The sequence below is a fragment of the Myxine glutinosa genome, chromosome 9, assembly GCF_964187855.1.
Source record: "Myxine glutinosa chromosome 9, kmMyxGlut1.1, whole genome shotgun sequence".
Taxonomy (NCBI): Eukaryota; Metazoa; Chordata; class Myxini; order Myxiniformes; family Myxinidae; genus Myxine; species Myxine glutinosa.
Genome location: NC_136269.1, coordinates 85,497,393 through 85,518,114, shown reverse-complemented (window position 1 = coordinate 85,518,114; position 20,722 = coordinate 85,497,393). Strand labels below are relative to the sequence as shown.

The window sequence follows — 20,722 nt, the reverse complement described above, 5'->3', positions numbered from 1 at the left end:
CAGTTGCCTTTTCAATTATACTTATTTGATATTTTTTACATTCATTTTGTTTTCCATTTATATACCACTCGAACCTTTTCTAATTAATAGCTCACTGTTGAGAAATGACGTTGTTTCACTTGGATAACTTCCAAGGAATTCTCTTTGTCTTGTTTCCTGTTTTTCACAAACACACGCCCTCAGTTTCCAAAAGCTGACAAGCACTTCAGTTCCCCGAAATACATTTTGTTCATTATAAAAAGAGAGGTCTCCGAATGGGACATTTAAACATTGTGAACGAAGATGAGCTTGTCTTATTCCAGTCTTTCCTCTGATGAAGAATACTCGCCAGGACATTGGTAAGTTCATTTGGTATTAAACACTGTTAATGAGAGCTTTGTATGTGATTAATTATACAACTAATAATTTATTTTTCCTATTCATTGCAGCAATTCAAATATTGTAAATATCCTGGCAGAATTTCAAGTTGTTTCTCAAGAGTTCCACAACGAACTGAATACGGGTTTGAATAACCTACCTCCGAGATGGTGGGCTCAGAATGAATTCAATGTTTCACCGTTCTTAGAAAATTCACGTGAAAGGTATGATAGAAAATAAAAAACGAGAGGTGTGTGCATGTGTGTGTGCATGTGTGTGTGTGTATGTGTATGTGTGTGCATGTGTGTCTGTGATTAAAATAGAGAGATCGAATTGTGAGGAACAGAAATGAAAAAATGAGATTGTGTGTGTGTGTGTGTGTGTGTATGTGTGTGTGTGTGTATGTGTGTGTGTTCTTGTGTGTATGTATCTATGCATGTGTGTGTGTGTGTATGTGTGTGTGTATGTATCTGTGAATGTGTGTGTGTGTGCGTGTGTGTGATGTTTTGTCAAGCTTACTTCAGCATAGTAATTTCTCCTTATTTTGTTTGCAGCCTCGAAGACCAAAGCTTGGAGTGGGACGATTTTGGACTCCATAGGAATGGTTATTTCCTGTCATCCTGTGATATCCTTAATTTTCATCTCGACGATCTGGACGCTAAGCTGGATTTTTTCGAGGTAAGCATGTGTGTACGTGTGTGTGGTTCACCGTTTATAATAATAGGTACACCATATCCCTGCGCATCGTAAGAGGTGATTCAGGGTTGGTGTCAGGAAGGGCATCCGACCCTATATTAATAATAATAATAATAATACATTTATTTTGTATAGCGCTTTTCAAGACGCTTTGACATGGAACATAAATATGAAATAAATATCTCTCCCCTCTTGTCTTTAATAGAAAGAGATTCAAAACCTGAAGACATCTGCTGAACCAACCTTTGACTTGTGCTGGGAAGAAATTGATGACTTATGCTGGGGAGAAGTTGAATGTATACCTCAAGAAAAATGTTTTAATAATATAAAGATTTTAATGTTTTCAATATTTATATATATTTGTTTTGTTTACAATTATTTAATTCTTAATTACAAAAAGAGAATAAAGGAGGGAACGGGGAGGTGCACCCCTGCCAAAGACCCTTCACCCCCCTCATCCCACCCCTCCCCTCCCCTTGTGTGTGTGGGGAAGGTGGGGGTGGGATGAGGGGGGTGAAGGGTCAAGGGTGGGGGTGCACGGAGGGTGGGGGATGATGGGTGTGGTCTGTGTGGGCGGGGTCTGTGTGGGCGGGGTCTGTGTGGGCGGGGTCTGTGTGGGCGGGGTCGGTGTGGGCGTGGCTTATGATTTTTTATTTATTTAATTTTTTTTTATTATTACCACGAATTAAATTAGCTAATATGGGTGGGGTGAATAGAAATGTTGTTTAATGAATTATTAGCTTTGTTTTTTGTAATTCTTGCGAGTAAAATGAACCCAAGATTTCTTCTCGATTTATATCATTTAATTTGTAAGTCCAAGGGTTTGTAGCCATTACATCAACGATTATAAATAATTCATTAGTCCATTTTTGTGTATAACCTTTCTCAAAATGGCTTTTCCATTTGTATATCCTTACAATATCACCAACTTTAAACTTGGGCTTTCTCAAATTAATCTCCTTTTCATATTCTAATTTTGTAAATGTTTCTGATGGTTTTGATTGTGTTGATGAATGAACTGTATTATTGTAATTATCTACAATATCCTGAATTAAATACACCCATTTTTGAGAACCGAGTTGTGTGAATTTTTTATATAATTTCTCTTTTAAAGTACGATTAAAACGCTCAATAACAACTGCCTTTCCTTCATTAAAGGTGCTGTATAATTTAATACCCTTCCCCTTAAGAAATTTCATGAATATTTTGTTATAGAACTCTGTTCCCTCATCAGTCCATAACTTCTTTGGTTTCCTTTTATCCCGATCAAATATTAGCTTAAAGGCTAACATTAAAGTATCACCCCTTTTATTTTTTAAAGGGACAACCCAGGCAAATCTACTCCTCAAATCAATAACGGTTAAAGCATACCTGTATCCCCTGTCATTATTCAATTCAATTAAATCAGCGGACCATATGTGGTCAGTGTATTTAGAATAAACCTTCCTTCTTTTAAACTTTGTGATTATAGGTTTGTGTAATTCTTCAGCCAAAAGCTCCTCAGTCTTGATGGCATCATTAGAGCCTAATAGTTTTTTGAGGAATAACCAAGACCAAGTTTCAATTTAGCATTTATCAAATTTCTCACAATAAACCTATCAACTTTCTCTCTCAACGTTGGATTTTGTATCAAAGACAAATTATACAACATTTCGCTGTCGGCTTTATGTTTTTCAGTCAACGTAGTGGTTTTCCCATAAGCAATATCATGCTTCATACACACTTCGTCAACCCTATTTGTAGGTTTAGACCAAGGTTTAGGATTGTCAGCCTCATCTAATCTTTTATCCAAGTTTGTTCCTGGACCACAGAAAGAATACCCTGGAAGGTGTAATTCCCCTGGAATTCCAGTTGTTGTAAATTTACTTCCTGACAGAAACTTTTGTATGTCTCCTCCTCTTTTAGGAGAGATGAATTGGCACTTTTTAGAGCCACATACTTGACATATTCCTTTTTGATAAACTCTATTATTTTTAGCTTTAACATAAGAGATATTTTTAGATTTAGTTTTCTTTTTACATTTGAGACAATAACTCATATTTATTTATCAGAAAAATTCCGACAGAGTATCAAAACCTTTTTGGTTTTCAACATATACATTTCAATCTTTATTTTTAAAACATAAAGAATCCTAAGGAATGCCTTCACTCTCTCCTCCATTTATTTACAAATAAAAACTAACTAAAGTCAATGACACCAACATCATCAATCACATAATCTTTTCCTTCTTCTTCTTCTTCTTCTTCACCACTTTCTCGTTTAAATCTCTGAAATTGAAGACATTGACGTTCTTATTTTTGAAACCATTATCTTCATAAGAGTTGTTAATTCTTTAATTTCCTCTTCGGTGCGTTGAGATTGATTTATTTGCTTTAATACACTCAATCTTTTATGAATCTCAGTGATTTCCATCTTTTTATATTTTTCCTCCCTCTCTCTTTGCTCCCTCTCCTCCTCCTCCATTTTCTCCCTCTCCTCCTTCTCCTTTTTCTCCCTTTTCTCCCTTTCCTCCTTCTCCCTTTTCTCCCTTTCCTCCTTCTCCTTTTTCTCCCTTTCCTCCTTCTCCTTTTTCTCCCTCTCCTCCTTCTCCTTTTTCTCCCTCTCCTCCTTCTCCTCCTTTTTCTCCCTCTCCTCCTTCTCCTCCCTCTCCCTTTCCTCCTTCTCCTTTTTCTCTCTTTCCTCCTTCTCTTCTTCAACTCCTTCCTCATCCCTTGCTACCCTTGAGTTTGAACCCCAAAGAATATTATACATATACTCATCTGGATTTTGAGATATTCTTGTATCTATAATTATTTTTCTCATAATAGGATACCAATAAGATTTGTTGACGATTTCTAAAAGAGTTTTATATTTCATAACTTTGAGAAGTTCATTTTTATTTAATATTTTAAACAAGTCTCTATTTGTGGGTTTAACAATATCAGTATAAGGCCAGTTTTTTATGACAAAATTCCCATGTATATGCTCCAAATCATAAGGTATGTAATACCGAGCACCCTTTTCTTGTAGGTATCCTTGAATACAAAAATTATAATTCTCTTGTAGTCTTCTTCCTGCCATTTATGTATCAGAAATATATGTGAGATTAATATTATGACAGGTAATACCACCCCATCTTCCCACTACCAAATCGGTTTGTATTCCTCGGCTTTCTATCCTTATCTCATTACCTTCCTTCTTTGTCATGCGAACCATCGCTATACTATCATATATTTTTATTTTCTTAAAATCACGTATTTGTTGTTTACTAATTGTACTTCCACATAAATCCTTATCTTCACCAAGTGGATAATATTCTTCTTTACGAGACTGATTTAAATCATGTAGGTCTTCTATGTTTATTGAAAAAGACCAATTATACCCTAAATCAGGCATATCATACCCCCATTTATTAATTCGCATATTAACTAAATGTCCTTCTTTATAAAATTTAATTGTAAGCAGGTAGTTAAATTCAATGAGGAAAGGTGTATGGTCAGTATAACCAGGTGTTGTGGTTGTAAATTTTACTTGTTTCACAAAACGTGCTGTTTTCTTTAAAGATATATATTGTGATAAATCACTGAATCTAATCAAGTCATTCGCATCTGTAGGGTTTGGATAATTGATTAATTTATAAGTATTCTTCATATTAATATTTTTACTTACACTATATTTTTGTCGTTCAGCCTGTGCCTTTGTATAATAATTTGATAAATCAATATCCTGAGAGGATTTTCCAAAGATAGAACCATCTTTTCCAACATAGGTCATTTATATTAGATAAAAAATGATATCATAAAAATTTTCATTATTGTTGAGTTGAAATAATACATATAAACATAATTGGCCACAACATTTAGAATTTATTTCTTGAACTTGGAATGTTTGATAAACACCATTCTGTAAGAATTGTATTACTTCAACAGGTGGTGGCATACCATAACTATCAAAATAATATTTATCCTGACTATTATGAATACAAACCCAATGAGAACCATTCTGTGTGTCTAAATTCATAATAATATTCTTTGTATTCTTATTTATATGTGTTAATTCATCTCTCATACAAATAACCACATTATCAATTTTTAGTGTTTTACAATACTTAGCTAGTTCTATATTTGACGTTGTATTCTTTCCAAATTGTTTAAACCATTTATCCATTTATTTATGAGAAAGATACAATCCATTACCCCGTTTAGTTAGTTTAACACCCGCTTGAGCGATAGAGGAAAGCATATCTCCAACCAACAATCTAGCTTTATCAGGTAGACTTTCAAGTTTTTGAGCAAAATCTACAATTACACCACTTCCACTAATTTGTTTCTCCAACTCCTTGTTATGTCTTTCCAATTCTTTTTGAGCTTTTAGTTGTGCCTTCCTTTCGTTAGCAGTTTTTACCGCTGCTGAAATACCACCAGTCAATGCTCCCGCCGCACTTAAACCAGCAAATAAAGGAATTAGAAACGGGAGAAATCCTCCTCTTGACTCGTCTATTGAATATTTCTTTAACATAGGTTTCGTCATTTTAATTTTAAGTGATCCAACATCATTTAGTGTTTTTACTTGTGTGTGTGTGAGTAAAACATCAATTCTTACAGCTCCTTTTCTTTGAATTGTATTAACATTAATAATACAAGGCTTTTGATTTTGAATACAAGATGTTAATTTATTAAGATTGATTTGATTAACATATACCCCAACCATTTATTTATGAGAAAAAACCTATGTGATATTAATCATAACACCATTATCTGTATTAATCTGTAATTCTGTTTCCTCCAAAAGCAAACAATATGCATTAACCTCTTCACTCTCCCCTCTTTCAATGTATAGAGAAGTATCCACTCGATTAGACTTTATAGTTTCCTTTTGAGAACTCAGGTCAATTGCGTAGATTGTATAAAGTTTTTGAAACGCAACCATATCCAAAATAGGATCATTATTACCATTACTTTCACACACCTTTTGGTAGGACTTGTAGGCTTCCGCATAATCATTTTTTTCCCAATCAATTTCCAATCTATCTCGCGGATAAAATGTGCCATCAAGAGAAACCCGAAGTTGTTTCACCTTTGCATTATCACTCAGGGCATTATTCTTATTAGTACCGTCCTCTCCATCTGGTTTTTTAAAAATGAGCCAGAGGTATCGTGGCTTTCCTTGAAGAACACCTAAATTCCAAGTGTAGGTAGTGTGTTCCAGTTTAACGTGTTGACATCTTCTTTTAAGGTATGATACATTTAGCGGTTTCTTTGAGTTAAGTCTTCTATTTAACATCTCTTCCGTTTTAAGATTAGGAGTATATTCACTGATATACCAACACAAATCATTAATAACAAATTTATTATTTTCTCCAAAAGCATTTTCATCCCCAAAAAGCAACCTATTTACATTATCATTCCTTTGTAGTTGAAATCTAATTTTAAGCCCATACAAAACTTTATCATAATCGCAAAATCCAAATATACCTTTAAGAGGTACTGCTACGGTAAAACTATTCACTGCTTTTGTTTCATCATTATACATTGACTTCCTTTGACTATAACCAGGGTCTGCGTTTGTACCCGTTGACATATCAGGAATAAAACCTTCAACAGCTCCCTTACCCATTCTATCACTAAACGAATATAGTGTAAATTTCATCATTTCAGATGTAGCAGAGACATAATCAACCGCTTCAACCTCTTGTGTTCCAATATACAGGCGGACACTATCAAACATTTTCCAGAAGAAATCATTTACGAGTGTAGCATTAGTATTATTCGCAGCCTTAGTGAATTTAAATTTACACAGCAAGAAACTATCAGCTATATTCAAGTAAGTTTGTTGATTATTTATTTCAAAACTTTTTGTTCCGTTTGAATTCCAGTCTGTTCCTGTTATAGCATTTACCTTAAAATAGTCTTCCTTTTTAGTAGAGTTTGAAATGATAATCGTATCATCCAAATCATAGATACTATCAATCGCTTCCATACTTGTATTTATATAGCATTAAAATCGTTGAAACCCTGACCCAAGTATTTTAATGATTTTTTGTCGTTCTTGTGAAGATAGTTGAGTTTTACCTTTTTTAATTTCTTTGATTGCTTGTAATTTATGAGACTCCTTTTGAGCATCTTTTATACTCTTTATAGCACCCGCAACAGAGCCCACGGCAGAAGCAGTTGAACCAATTAGGTCTTTATGTTTAAGGATGGTTGAACCAATACCCATTAGAGTATCAATTATCCCATCTCCTTTATTTCTAAATTGATGTCCCACACCCCGTTGTCGCTTTGGTTTATAGTATCCTCTCCCAAGAAACATACCTTCACCCTTATAGTATGGTGAAAGGAACATCCCATCCCCTGTAATTATTTTATATTTTCCCAACTCGTGTTTTCTCACAATAACCATTATTTATTTATTGAAAAACTTCACGTAGGTGAATTCTGATGGATATAATTTCATCATTAAAGGATATCATACGATTATCTTGGTCGGTTATCCTAAAATTTACTCTGTATATGGTTTTTCCTGACACAGGTAAATAGACAAGATTTTTTGGTTCCATATTAAATTTATAACCAATCGGGGTTGAGTATGCGCTGAATGAAAATATTGTATTTGTTCTTATTCCATCGTTATAAGCACCATCAATCAAATCACAATGAATTAATACTGAATTTATACCGGAGGATATTTGAATGACATTATCACTGTAAGACGTCCCGTTAGTTTCAATCTTTTTAGAAGAGAACCCCAATAGCTCTCTGAACGAATTTTCAATCGTGAAATCAACTTTATAATTATTTTTAAGTTTAATAGTTGATTTTGAAGTGTGTTTTTGAATATCTATTACAATATTTTTTGGTTCATCACCTTTTTCTTTCATAAGGCGAGAGACTTCTGAAGATATTTGAGAAATCTCGTAAGCTCCAGGTGAAACGGTTATAGTTTTATATCCACTTCCTGGATTATAACTAAACTTGTTGTTTTTCTCTGTGATATTAAAAAGGGTATTGTAAGTTTCCATTGACAACAAAGATGCCTCATATGAGGTAAGGGGGTCAAGTTGTAGTGGGTAAGGGAATGAAGCTGTGTAATCGCTCGTTGTGAAATTAAAACTAAGAATTGTGCTTCTCATCTTATTTAATATCTAATAAAATATCTTTGTATTGACATTTATTAATTATTTTCATGTTCATCAACTGATCTAAAATGGCTGAGGATTCATTAAAACAATTGTTGTTTCCAGCCTTCTTACTACCTAACAACAATAATAGCCTATTAACTAATTGTGATGGGTCATTTGGAAGAAAACTAACACCCGAACCAAGCTTACTTAAAGCATCAATAATATGTTTCTCCTTCTCATTCTTCTTACTTTTACCAGCAACAGAAACTCCATAATCAAGTGCATTTAGCAACTCAATATATACCCTATCTTCCTCTCTTTCCATATCAAGTGGTTCCTCAAAATATTTTGAACCGCTGAATCCGGGGTTTGTTAGAAGAAACATTAATCTTGGAGTTAATTTAACATTTGGTTGAGTAGAACTCAAGAACATCAATTCATCATTAAATATCAATACCTTTTCTTCCACAAGATGAAACACTGCTGGTTCTTCTGTTGGAATGAGACCTGCTCTGGTTTTTGAACCCGCCGAATATTCATTGTTTTGAAGAGCTTCCACAACATAATTAGGGGGTTGATTTACCTCCTCAAGTTTCCGAAATAATCCCTCGTCATCATATTCTAATTCACCAAGTTCTTGTTTTGTTATCTGACTAAAATCTTTGAGCATTTGAAGTTTTTTCGGAGTAAATTCTACCGTGGGAACTGTAGGGTGTTGAGTTTTCAAAAGTGGTTTAAAGAATTTCTCTTGTTTTCTTTCAAAGGCTTCTTCACCAGTTAGTTTCTGTCTCCGTTTCTTCTTTATCTCTTCCTGTTGTTTAACAACTTTTGAAACTAATTGTTGATGTTCCTTAAACTTTCTTTCTCTTTCTTCAGTATTCATTTTCTGTATTTATTTATTGAAAAATATCATTTAGTATCTCATCTTGTTTCACAACAATATATTTATATTTTCCAATCGTGTGTTTCATATAATTTTCAAATTCTTTTTTACTACATAACGTAGAGCAATTATCTCTCCAAAAATTATTTACATCTATTGAATTTAACTTAAATAAAATAAAAGTATTGGCATTGTTTCTTATTGAGCGTCGAGGGAGTTGAAAATATGATTGACTAAGATATATACAATTACAAGAAGAATGTCTCCCTCTTGTATAGTAGCTATCCATTACTGTTTGGTTTCTCTCATTAACACAATCATCAAAGATGACAAGGTTCTTTTTTGATTTATCTAAATCTTGAGGTGAAGGTATATCATCCGTATTATCACTGAGAATACAAGTTATGGGTTTCGATTTTGATTTCTGTGTATCACAAAATAATTGTATTATATCATCAATATTATAATCATTTAGTTTGTTTTGAAGTTTAAATAAACCGATAATGTCTTCCTTTTTAAGACCCGCATTAAAACCCTGTGAGAGTAGTTGATACTCGGGTTGAAAACTTGACTTTGTAAAAATTATTAAATTATCATAATCTAAAAAATTAGAACCAAGGAGCATCTTTAAAAGTAAACAGGTTTTTCCACATCCGCTTGAACCAACTATTAGACATCTCAATGAATTTGGAATGTTTTTATGGTTATTAAATTTTATCTTATTTTCCCAAACGGGTAAAAAATCATTCATTTATATATTTGGAAAACAAGTTATCCAACTTTTTTTGAGCTATTTGAGAAACTCTATATTTTATCCTGAGTTCGGGTTTAATTTCAAAATAATCCATTATTTTATTTATATAGTATCTTGTATTAACATTTCCATTAAAATTATTTTGAATAATAAATATCATTAAACCCTTATACATTTCCTCAATACAATTAGTCTCTTCCCTTGAAAGAAATGGTGTATTATCATCACAATACTTAACATTCATCTCTCTTATTAATCTTGTAAAGTAATTCATTTTTGGTTCTAATTTAAAAGAGTTATATATTTTTTTATATTTCTTATTATCATTAATTAAAATTAAATCACAGAAAATACATTGTTTATATGAATCCTCATCATTAAGCCCCACTCTATCACAAGCCGGACAATTCTCTAATTTATCATATGGAGAGTCTGGAAATTCTAAATATCCTTCAGAACTTATCATATTTATGTGGTAAATTTTTACTTAAACTAAACGCAAGTTTATTCATTAATAAATACAATGTTTCAAAGCACAAAAGACAAATTTCAATCAATCTCTACTTCGGTGGAAGATATAGAAAAATATGTCAAAGATGTTAAATTGAACAAAGATAAATATGGAAATTTTTGGGTAAAACCAGTTATGGAAAATAACATGAGCCCCTCTATTTCATTTAAAGGAAGAGCTCTAACTATACCTGGAAAGACATCCATTAAAGTAAATCTAACAAAAGTTTCTCCTCTACTCCTGGCAATTTATTCAAAGCTTGAAAAAGTGATTGACCACGATACTTTGAAAAAGAATGATAAGACCATTAATAATTCTAGAGGAGACATTTGTATTTTCTTTAATAATCCAAAGGGTGTAGATCTAAGTAAAATGAATGATGTTAATATTTCTGGTGAAATGTCATTTCGTTCTATGATAGTTAGAGATTATTTAAAGATAACTTTTGATATAAAAATTGTAGAGATTGAATCTGTTAATGAAAGAAAGTATATAGATATTGATGGGAATATTTTTCTTGCTAATTAAATATGAGTCAATACAGCAGTGAAGATTTTACTATTTCATTGAACTCAGACGATAGTGATGATAGTATTTCATTGAACTTGGACGATGGTGATGATAGTATTTCATTGAACACAGATGATAGTTATGATACTAATAGTTTGTGCTCAAATGATAGTTATGAGAGTAGCTTTATTGATGACTCTGAGTATGATTCTGAGTATTCATGTGATAGTTATGACTTAGATGATTCTGAGTGAAAAAGTGTTTTAGTTTAAGCACAGCGATATATATAAAACGGAGCTGTAAAGCTCAAAAGTGTTTTATTTTAAGCACAGTGATATATATAAAACACCACGTTTTCTCACGCTATAAATATGGTTTATTGTGATACTTGCGAGAAGGAAGTAAAATATTATAAACAACATATTCTCACCGCAAAACATACATACAACATTTTAAACAAACTTTCCCCTCTTCCACCTGAAACAAAACACTGTTCTACATGTAATAAAAATATCCTCAAGAAAGGCTTCAAAATACATCTTAAAACAAATCTACATTTATCAAATTTTATCACAACTAAAAACTCTGATGGAGCATTCAAAGGACATATTAAAATAAGAGTCTTTAACTTCAAACCTCCTGAACCAGAGTCTATAGTTGATGCTGTAGAAATAGTTAAACCTGCTGTTCAAACGTTGATTGAAAAAACACTAAAGGAAATGAAACCACTTAAATTTTATATGGGAGTAAAATTAGAAATGACAAAGGATGAAGGAGTTATAGATGCACCATACATGAGAACTGAGCCACACTTTATATCTTCATATCAAGATTTTAAAACATCAGGAGTCTATGATGAACTTATTAAACAAGAGCAAGATGTGGATAATTCAATCGTAGGAAGTGGATTCAATATAGGAAAAATTATTTACATAGACATTCATATTCTTAAATCAGATCCTCTAAAAGCTTCTTCTTACATTGATTTACCCAGTGTTATCAAAAATAGAAAAGCAGTTATCAATATCAAAAATAAAGACAATAAATGTTTTCTCTGGTCTATTTTAGCACACTTACATCCTCCACATTTTCATGATGAAAGAGTATCTCATTATAAAAAATATGAGAATACATTAAATACGAAAGATCTAAAGTTTCCGATGACTTTAAATGATATTCCTAAATTTGAAAAGATGAATAATTTATCAGTTAATGTTTATGGTCTAACAGAAACAAACAACATTCAGGTTTTAAAGCTTTCTGACAATTGTAAACAAACTCATATTAATCTTCTATATTTTAATTCAGACGAAAATTCACATTATACATACATCAAAGATATTGCTAAATTAATAAAACCACAAGTCTGTAAGAGAACAAATAAAATATATATTTGTTTGCGTTGTCTTAACTTCTTCAATTCACAAGAAAGATTAGATAAACATTCAAATTATTGTGGCGAACATAAATCAACGGTAATCAATATGCCTAAAGAAGGCTCAAAGATCACATTCAAAGATGAAAATAAAAAGATCAAACATCCATTTGTTATATATGCTGATTTTGAAAGTATTTTAGAAAAAATTGATACTGCTTCTCAAGATCCAAAAGAATCATACACAAATAAATATCAAAAACATACTCCTTGTGGTTTTTGTTATTATATCAAATCATCCGTTGGTGATAAATATAACAAGTTAGAGATGTATAGAGGCTCAAATACCCCAGAGGAGTTTGTGAAACGACTAGAAAAAGACTGTGTTCGATTAACCAAGATAATGAGAGAAACCAATAAACCAATGTCCTTAACAAGTAAAGAAAAAAGGGAATTTATAAAAAACAATGTCTGTCATATTTGTGAGGAGAAAATTGGTAAAGGTCTAAAGGTTAGAGACCATTGTCATCTCACTGGTAAATATAGAGGTCCGGCTCATCAAAGTTGTAATATTAATTATCAACTCCCCTCTTTCATTCCTGTCTTTCTTCATAACAACGCTCATTATGATACACATCTATTTATCAAGGAACTCTCAAAGACTTCTGGAAGTATCTCAGCAATTCCAAACACGGATCAGAAATACATTTCATTCACAAAAACAATTCACACATCTCCTATTACTCATATCAGATTTCTTGATACATTTAAATTCATGGCAAGTCCATTGGTTAACTTGGTTCAAAATCTAAAAGAGTTTCCATGTCTTTCAGAGTATTTTTTAGATAAAGATTTTCTAACACAAAAGGGAATTTACCCCTATGACTATATGGACTCATTTGAGAGATTCAATGAAACACAACTTCCTTCAAAAGAAAATTTCTATAACAAATTAAATAATAGTCATATATCTGATAAAGATTATGTACACGCACAAAATGTTTGGGAAAAATATAACATCAAGAATCTTGGCGAGTATCACGATTTGTATCTCAAAACTGATGTGCTTTTATTGGCCGATGTATTTGAAGCCTTTAGATCTGTTTGTCGCACTGGATATGGATTGGATCCTGCTCACTACTACACAGCACCTGGATTGGCCTGGAGTGCGATGTTGAAAATGACAAAACAAGATTTGGATTTGATAACCGATGTTGATATGCTTTTGATGATTGAAAAGGCAAAAAGAGGTGGAATTTCACAAGTCTGCTCGAGTAGATACGCAAAAGCAAATAACAAATATCTTCCAAATTATGATCCAACGAAAGAGAGTTCTTACTTGATGTACTATGACGCGAACAACCTGTATGGCTGGGCAATGTCTCAGGCTCTTCCTTATGGAAAACTTAGATGGGTAAAGGAAAAAGACTACAAAAACGTTTTACAAGATGTATGTATCTCTACACAAAAAGAATTGGATGAAGAAAAAGTTGGTTATTATTTTGAAATTGATTTAAAATATCCAGAGGAACTCCATAACCTACACAAAGATCTCCCATTTGCTTGTGAGAAAGCAAGTCCAAAGAAAGAATGGTTGAGTGATTATCAACGATCGTTTGATATAGGTGAATCAACAGAAAAATTACTTACTACATTATATAACAAGAAAAATTATGTTCTACACCAAAGAAATTTGCGACAATATTTATCAAAAGGTCTAAGAGTAGAGAAGATCCATAGGGTTCTAAAGTTCAATCAAAGTCATTGGTTAAAGGGGTACATTGATTTTAATACACAAAGAAGAACAGAGTCAAAAACAGATTTTGAGAAAGACTTTTATAAATTGATGAATAATGCGGTCTTTGGTAAGACTATGGAGAATGTGAGGAAAAGACAAAATATCAGACTATCAACATCTTGGGAACAAGCATCAAAATTAATTAATAGACCGAGTTTTACTCGAGCTGAGGTCTTTACTGAGAACTTTTGTGCGATCCATTTGATTAAAGAGAGTATTGAAATGAACAAACCTATTTATATTGGAACAACAATTCTTGATTTATCAAAGTCATTAATGTATGATTACTTTTATAATAACTTGAGGAAGAAATATCAAAATGATGTTAATCTACTTTATATGGATACAGATAGTTTTATTTTGAAAATTAATACCAACGATGTTTATTCAGACATGAAAAGAGACATTAATATCTATGACACGAGTAATTACAGTCCAGAGAGTGAGTTGTTCTCTTCTAAAAATAAAAAGGTGATTGGAAAGTTCAAGGATGAATTAGGAGGAAATGTTATGAGTGAATTTGTGGGATTGAGGTCAAAGGCTTATGCTTATAAATACATTGTGAATAACGTTGAAAAGACTGATAAGAAGTTAAAAGGTGTAAAGAAAAATGTTATTAAAGAAACAATAAACTTTAAGGATTATTATAACTGTTTAACAACAAAGAAAGAAGAGTTTAGAAAGATTAATGGAATAAGAAGTTATAAACATCAATTATATTCAGAAGAGATAAATAAGAAAGCATTGGGGGCTTTTGATGATAAGAGGTTTATTTTAGAAAATGGAATTGATAGTCTCCCTTATGGTTATATAAGTATATAAGTGATAAGATATATATATAAGTGATAAGATATATATAAGTGATAAGATATATATAAGTGATAAGTTAAAAAGGGGGGGGGGGGGTTGGGGATTTTAACGGGCTACCGCCGCCTTTTTTACTATTATATAAATGATAGAACCAAGTATCAACCAGACTAAAGAGTGGAGGTGTAATCAACCTTGGTATATAAATGGAAAACATAATGAATGTGAAAAATATCAAATAGGTATAATTGAAAAGGCAACTGGTAAAAAAGTTCACAAAACAAATAAGAGAATTAATTTAAATACCGGTGAATTGGGTAAAAAAGATGGAAATATTTTTGAGTGGACGGAAAACTTTGATGGTTGTCAGGAAAATATATACTTTAATTTAAAAATGGTATGTGGCACTGGAGGCGCTCAAGCAAGAACATTGAGGGAGGTTTACCATTTTATCTTAGCTCAGTTAAAATATCTTAATAAAGAACCAAACTCAAACATATTTTTTGTTAATATATTAGATGGTGAAGAGAGTTGTAGGAGAATTAAATTATTTCCCACGCATAAACAAATATTTGTAGGGTCGTTGTTTGAGTGGGTTATATTCACCAGATGATATTAAGAGTAAAAGGTTAAAAGGTCCATAAGGTCAGAAGGATCACAGGTGTTTAAGTGGTCTAATGAATAAGGATAGCATGTCAAAAGGTTAGAAGGTTCGTAAAGAAAAGGGTGAGAGAAATATAGGTGTTTAGGGTCAATGAGGGAGGGAAAGAATTAATATGGAAGTGAATGGGTCAAAGATTAATCTGCCAGATGATATGTAGAAGAAGGATGATAGGTCTATAAGAGAAAACAAATATTTGTAGTGTTTGAGTGGTCTAATGAACAACATTAAGGATAGGTACTACAGACAAAAGGTTCATAAAGATGAGGGTGGGAGAAATAGAGGTGTTTATGATTTTTGAAAAAGACAAGGGGGTAAATGACATTAGATAGGGATTTCCCATGTTAAACGGAGGTGTCCCAGAAGCAACATTATTACACTACTTATGGGGAATGGTAAGACACGAATCAAAGGTTTTGAATTGCAAAATACTGTCTTTATTCACGATAAGTTGCATAATCAAATACATGTTATCATTTTGTACAGGCAGTTAATAACATCAAAATGTGTCACAATAATTCATATCACCAAACATACACAGGCAGTCAGCAAAATCATATATACACATGCAGTCAGTATAACTTCACATCTACACAGGCAGTCAATGACAAAATATACACAGGCAGTCAATGGCATCAAACATACACGATTACAGAATATGCCATTTAGAGTTCGTCATCACTGTCCTGCGTGTCGTATCCGACAATATAGTCAGCATCGTTTTCACAGTCCGTTCCACACAAGCAAAGGTCGGTCAAATTGATTGGCAAATCGAATTGGTCGAATGGTCGATCGAATCGAATTCGATGAATCGAATCGAATCGATCGAATTGGTCGAATGGTCGAATGGTCGAATGGTCGAGTCAGCAAAATCATATATACACATGCAGTCAGTATAACTTCACATATATACACATGCAGTCGGTCAAATTGATTGGCAAATCAAATTGGTCGAATGGTCGATCGAATCGAATTCGATGAATCGAATCGAATCGATCGAATTGGTCGAATGGTCGAATGGTCAAATGGTCGAGTCAGCAAAATCATATATACACATGCAGTCAGTATAACTTCACATCTACACAGGCAGTCAATGACAAAATATACACAGGCAGTCAATGGCATCAAACATACACGATTACAGAATATGCCATTTAGAGTTAGTCATCACTGTCCTTTGTGTCGTATCCGACAATATAGTCCGCATCGTTTTCACAGTCCGTTCCACACAAGCAAAGGTCGGTCAAATTGATTGGCAAATCGAATTGGTCGAATGGTCGATCGAATCGAATTCGATGAATCGAATCGAATCGATCGAATTGGTCGAATGGTCGAATGGTCGATCGAAGCGATTGGTCGAATGGTCGAATTGGTCGAATGGAATTGGTCGATTGGTCGAATTGGTCTAATTGGTCGAATCGAATTGGTCGGAATTGGCAAATGTAAACATTGATTTTCTGATTTTCCATGTAATAACGTTTCCAAAAATGTATAGGTTTGCTAATCTACCATGATTTTGAACGAAAAAACATAGTGAACCTGACTACAAGATGTTTATTCAGACAGTGGAATAAAGAAAAAAGGGGACAAATACCGATGTTGTAGTTAGACTGGTGTAGAAAGATCATCAGGGTGTAAGAGGTTCCTGTTACTGCCAGATATGGAATCGTCTATCAAGTACGAGTAGTTTGTTGAGGGAGGGACCTTCGTGAATGTTATCTCTTTGAGAGTATATGAATGGGAAAGCAGAGAAAAGGGAAGGAGAAGAAGAATAGCTAGTCAAGAGTTACTTTACTGTGTACCATGCTGTGGCAGAGTTTTACGCTTACTTTTTAAAATATATTTAAGTTGTAATCCACCCACCTGCTGGATTTGGATAGATTGAGTAACGAACCATATGCCTTTGTGACAGTTTACAAATTAATACAGCAATAATTAAATTAATAAAACCTGGAAGTAAATTGCCTGGAAGTAACCATAGCTTAATCTGCTCAACACTAGAGACAAATATATAAAACATCCAATAATTAATAAGACAATGGACGTGAAGGTTGCAGTACCAATTCACAGTATGCATCAAACACGGTATCGACTGTGGCCCATGGCATGGCCATACCAGTGGAGAAACCCTGGCATTATAAGCACAAGGAAACAATACACACATATACAAAGTAAAGGTTTAATGTTACAAATTCAAATACTACAGTAAATAATTGTAGAGATTATCTTTGGCCTGGTCAGGGTACACCAATTCAGTTTGCTCAATTGAATGCAGCGCTGTAGCAAAAATACAACAAAACTAAATAAAACAAGTAGACCTACATTCAAAGTACACCGCCCCCATGCCAAATAAATAAATAGCATATCTTCCAGCACGCAACATTGCCGGGGCACCCTCGGTGCCTGTCGATGCCGCCGTGCAGCACATGGAGACGGAATTGTGAGGGAATGGTGTACAATAAGTGATTGATTAATTATGTAACTAAAATAAATAAATATGCCCTGATAAGAAAGAAAATAAATAAATATCTAATGAATCGACAATAATTAAGTAATTAATTAATTAATTAATCTAAAAAGAAAAAAATACAGTTTTTGCCAAAACAGTTTGTCACTATTGTGCCCAAATATCAGCTTCCTAGCTCAAAGGATAGCTGAGATATCGCCCGGACAAACAAACAAATGGAGTGAAAACTGAGTACACCCTTTCGGGGCACGTCATTTCCGGGCCCCCTTCGACGCCTGGCGATGACGTCGTGCAGCGTCTGGAGATGGAACAGGAAGGGGTGGAGTACAATGGAAAACCACCACATTACAGGCACGAGATTCCCTTACTGGCAAAAATTATTAAAGAAACCAAAGGAGCTGTTTCTTCTGCTGCCGAGTCCAACACATTTACAACACCCTTTCACAATGGCGTACATACATCTCTCATACAACTTGCCTTTGTGATATTTTTCATTCCCTGTCCAATATTGTGAGCAAAGACCCTCCTTTTGATCTGAACTTCTGCTTGCACTTTGGAATTTCATTTTTAAAACAAAGCACGAAGCAAGTTTTAAACAATATATACAGCAGACCAAGAGGTTAGCAAAATACACCATTGAGAACAAAGTGGGGTGATTACAGGCAAATGAGACAACAATAAGACACCTATGTTCCCAACAGAAATGCTAAAACGTACAGCCAAGTGCAGCCGAATGCTCACGCAGCTTATCAGCTTAACACAAGTCTATTGTACAAAACTTGTAGTTCTGCACAATTGTGGCATTTTCTTACAAAGAGCAGGATTATAAGCACACCTCAGGAGAAATGTCCTATTTATTGAAACAACTCAATGATACGTGCAGTCTTACCATGGTGGCAGGTGTTCAGTGATGGCATGCAGCGATGGGTGACATCATGGCGAAGTATCACCATCCAGGATGGGATTCCGATCTATTAATGATAAGGATATGGGAGGAGAATGGTCTTCAGAAAGCATAATAATGCACTTTTGAAACCAAAGCAATACATCAGTTAGTGTCATAAACAAAGTGCAGCAGGGGTCACGTGATCTATTGCAGGGTGATGTTGCTCCACACCTCCGCTCCTATTTAAGACCCGAGAGCACATAAAACAAAGCATTCCTTTCACGCAGTAGGTGCATACATAGGAGCTGCCGAGGCAGTTTCATTGGCTAAAGAGTACAATCCTGGATGGGTCACCAGTCCGACGCAGGATACTTGAATGGTTTATTACCCCAGTAAGATGGTACTCAATTTGCCGACCTCGGAAGGATGACAGTCTGAGTCAACCCATCTGGTGTTATTTCAATGGCACAACAGGGGCTCAAACTCAAGACCCTAAGATATTAAGCCAGCCACATTTACCGTTGAGCCTACGCCAGGTATCCTGAGTGCACATGGCCTGTACAAATCCCCAACAAAGGCTATTCTGTGACTGAAACCAACATTTTAAAGCCATTATTGATTTTAACAAAACCGAGCTGTATGTGCTTAAACTGCATTTCGCCACACTGTGGTTGTTTCAGCTTGTGTGGCAATACTACACTCATAAGTCATAACCAAGGTGGGTTTTGGTAATATACCAAGTTGGCAGGGGGATGGAGAAGAGAAAGAGTGATGTATTATACAGGCTCTAATGTGGGAGAGTGCAGGGGAGTAACCCTATCTATTCCTCCAAGTCTAAATAAAAAGTCTAAAACAAAACACTAACTTATTTATAGCAGGAATTCATCCAGATTATGTATTTGCAAAAGATACCAAAAGAGAAACAATGAATAAAAAAATATCAAGTAGAGATAACTAGAATGGTACTTAGTAGAGCGCATACCTCTGCCAGGCTGAACAGTTTACATTTTCTATCCCACTGATAGGCCAGATCTGAATCCGGACCTGAACCAAAATCGAATCGGCTTGTTCTTGTCACTTTGTTATGGGTTGTCCACAACTTTTTTGAGATATCGTGCTACATATCGTTTTTGGCCCCATCACTCAACATTGAAGAAACACAGATTTCAAAAATTCTCGTATCGGTATACGGATTCGGATCTTCACCAAAATAGAATCAACTTGACCTCATGCAACACACAACCGGTTCACCAAGTTTCATCCAAAACCGTCCAGAACTTTTTGATATATCGTGCTATATATCGTTTTTAGTCCTATCTCTCAATGGTGAAGAATCACTTTTTTTAAATTTCAGATCCAGATCCAGATCCCGATATTCACCAAATTCTATTCATTTCGTCCTTGTCACATCCCCAAAGTCTCCACCAAATTTCGTCTGAATCTGTACATACTTTTTTGAGATATCCTGGTCACATACAAAAAATAAACAGACAAACAAACAAGAAAGGACGTCAGGCAGTAGCCTGACAGGACAATAATTGATTGCTTAACTGATTAACTGTGTAATTAAAATAAATAAATAATAATCATAAAATAATTAATTTCTTGATCAATTGGCTAATAGCACACCTAAACCACCACTGTTTCATCACTCAAGTAATTAATCAAAAAATAAATAATTAATCAATTAATTGATTAATCAGTAAAGTAAAAATACCTTTTACAGCTAAATCATTTGATCACTGTCGTGACCAAATATCAGCGTCCTCGCTCAAAGTGTGCCTGAGATATTGCCGAGATGAGAGAGAAAATAAATAAGTACTTAATAAGTCGATAATAATTGAGTAATTTATCAATTAATCGATTAATCAAAAAAATAAAAAGTACAGTTTTTGCCAAAGAACTTGTTCACTAT

At 33.8% G+C, this 20,722-nt stretch overlaps 2 protein-coding genes across 4 annotated transcripts in view; one reads left to right on the top strand and one right to left on the bottom strand.

Moving 5' to 3' along the window:
- Window positions 1-20,722, bottom strand: part of LOC137435267 (ribosomal biogenesis protein LAS1L) — a 72,656-nt gene that overhangs the window by 29,328 nt on the left and 22,606 nt on the right. For all 3 annotated transcript variants that reach the window (XM_068128888.2, XM_068128891.2, XM_068128890.2), the window contains exon 5: window positions 18,811-18,892. In XM_068128888.2, the coding sequence (XP_067984989.2) occupies window positions 18,811-18,892 (82 nt within the window). The remainder of the gene's footprint in view (window positions 1-18,810; window positions 18,893-20,722) is intronic.
- LOC144893692 (uncharacterized) lies at window positions 151-17,063 on the top strand. Its single transcript, XM_078785054.1, has 5 exons — window positions 151-338; window positions 429-581; window positions 912-1,035; window positions 1,259-1,476; window positions 17,021-17,063. Exons 1-5 carry the CDS (start codon window positions 283-285, stop codon window positions 17,061-17,063), a joined length of 594 nt encoding a protein of 197 aa, XP_078641180.1. The 5' UTR covers window positions 151-282.

Bases quoted from the DNA above. Each gene is read 5' to 3' on its own strand.
- LOC144893692 (XM_078785054.1), top strand. From the start codon at position 283: ATGAGCTTGTCTTATTCCAGTCTTTCCTCTGATGAAGAATACTCGCCA. The intron at 339-428 runs GTAAGTTCATTT...TATTCATTGCAG, and splicing joins GAATACTCGCCAGGACATTG to CAATTCAAATATTGTAAATA. The intron at 1,036-1,258 runs GTAAGCATGTGT...TGTCTTTAATAG, and splicing joins CTAAGCTGGATTTTTTCGAG to AAAGAGATTCAAAACCTGAA.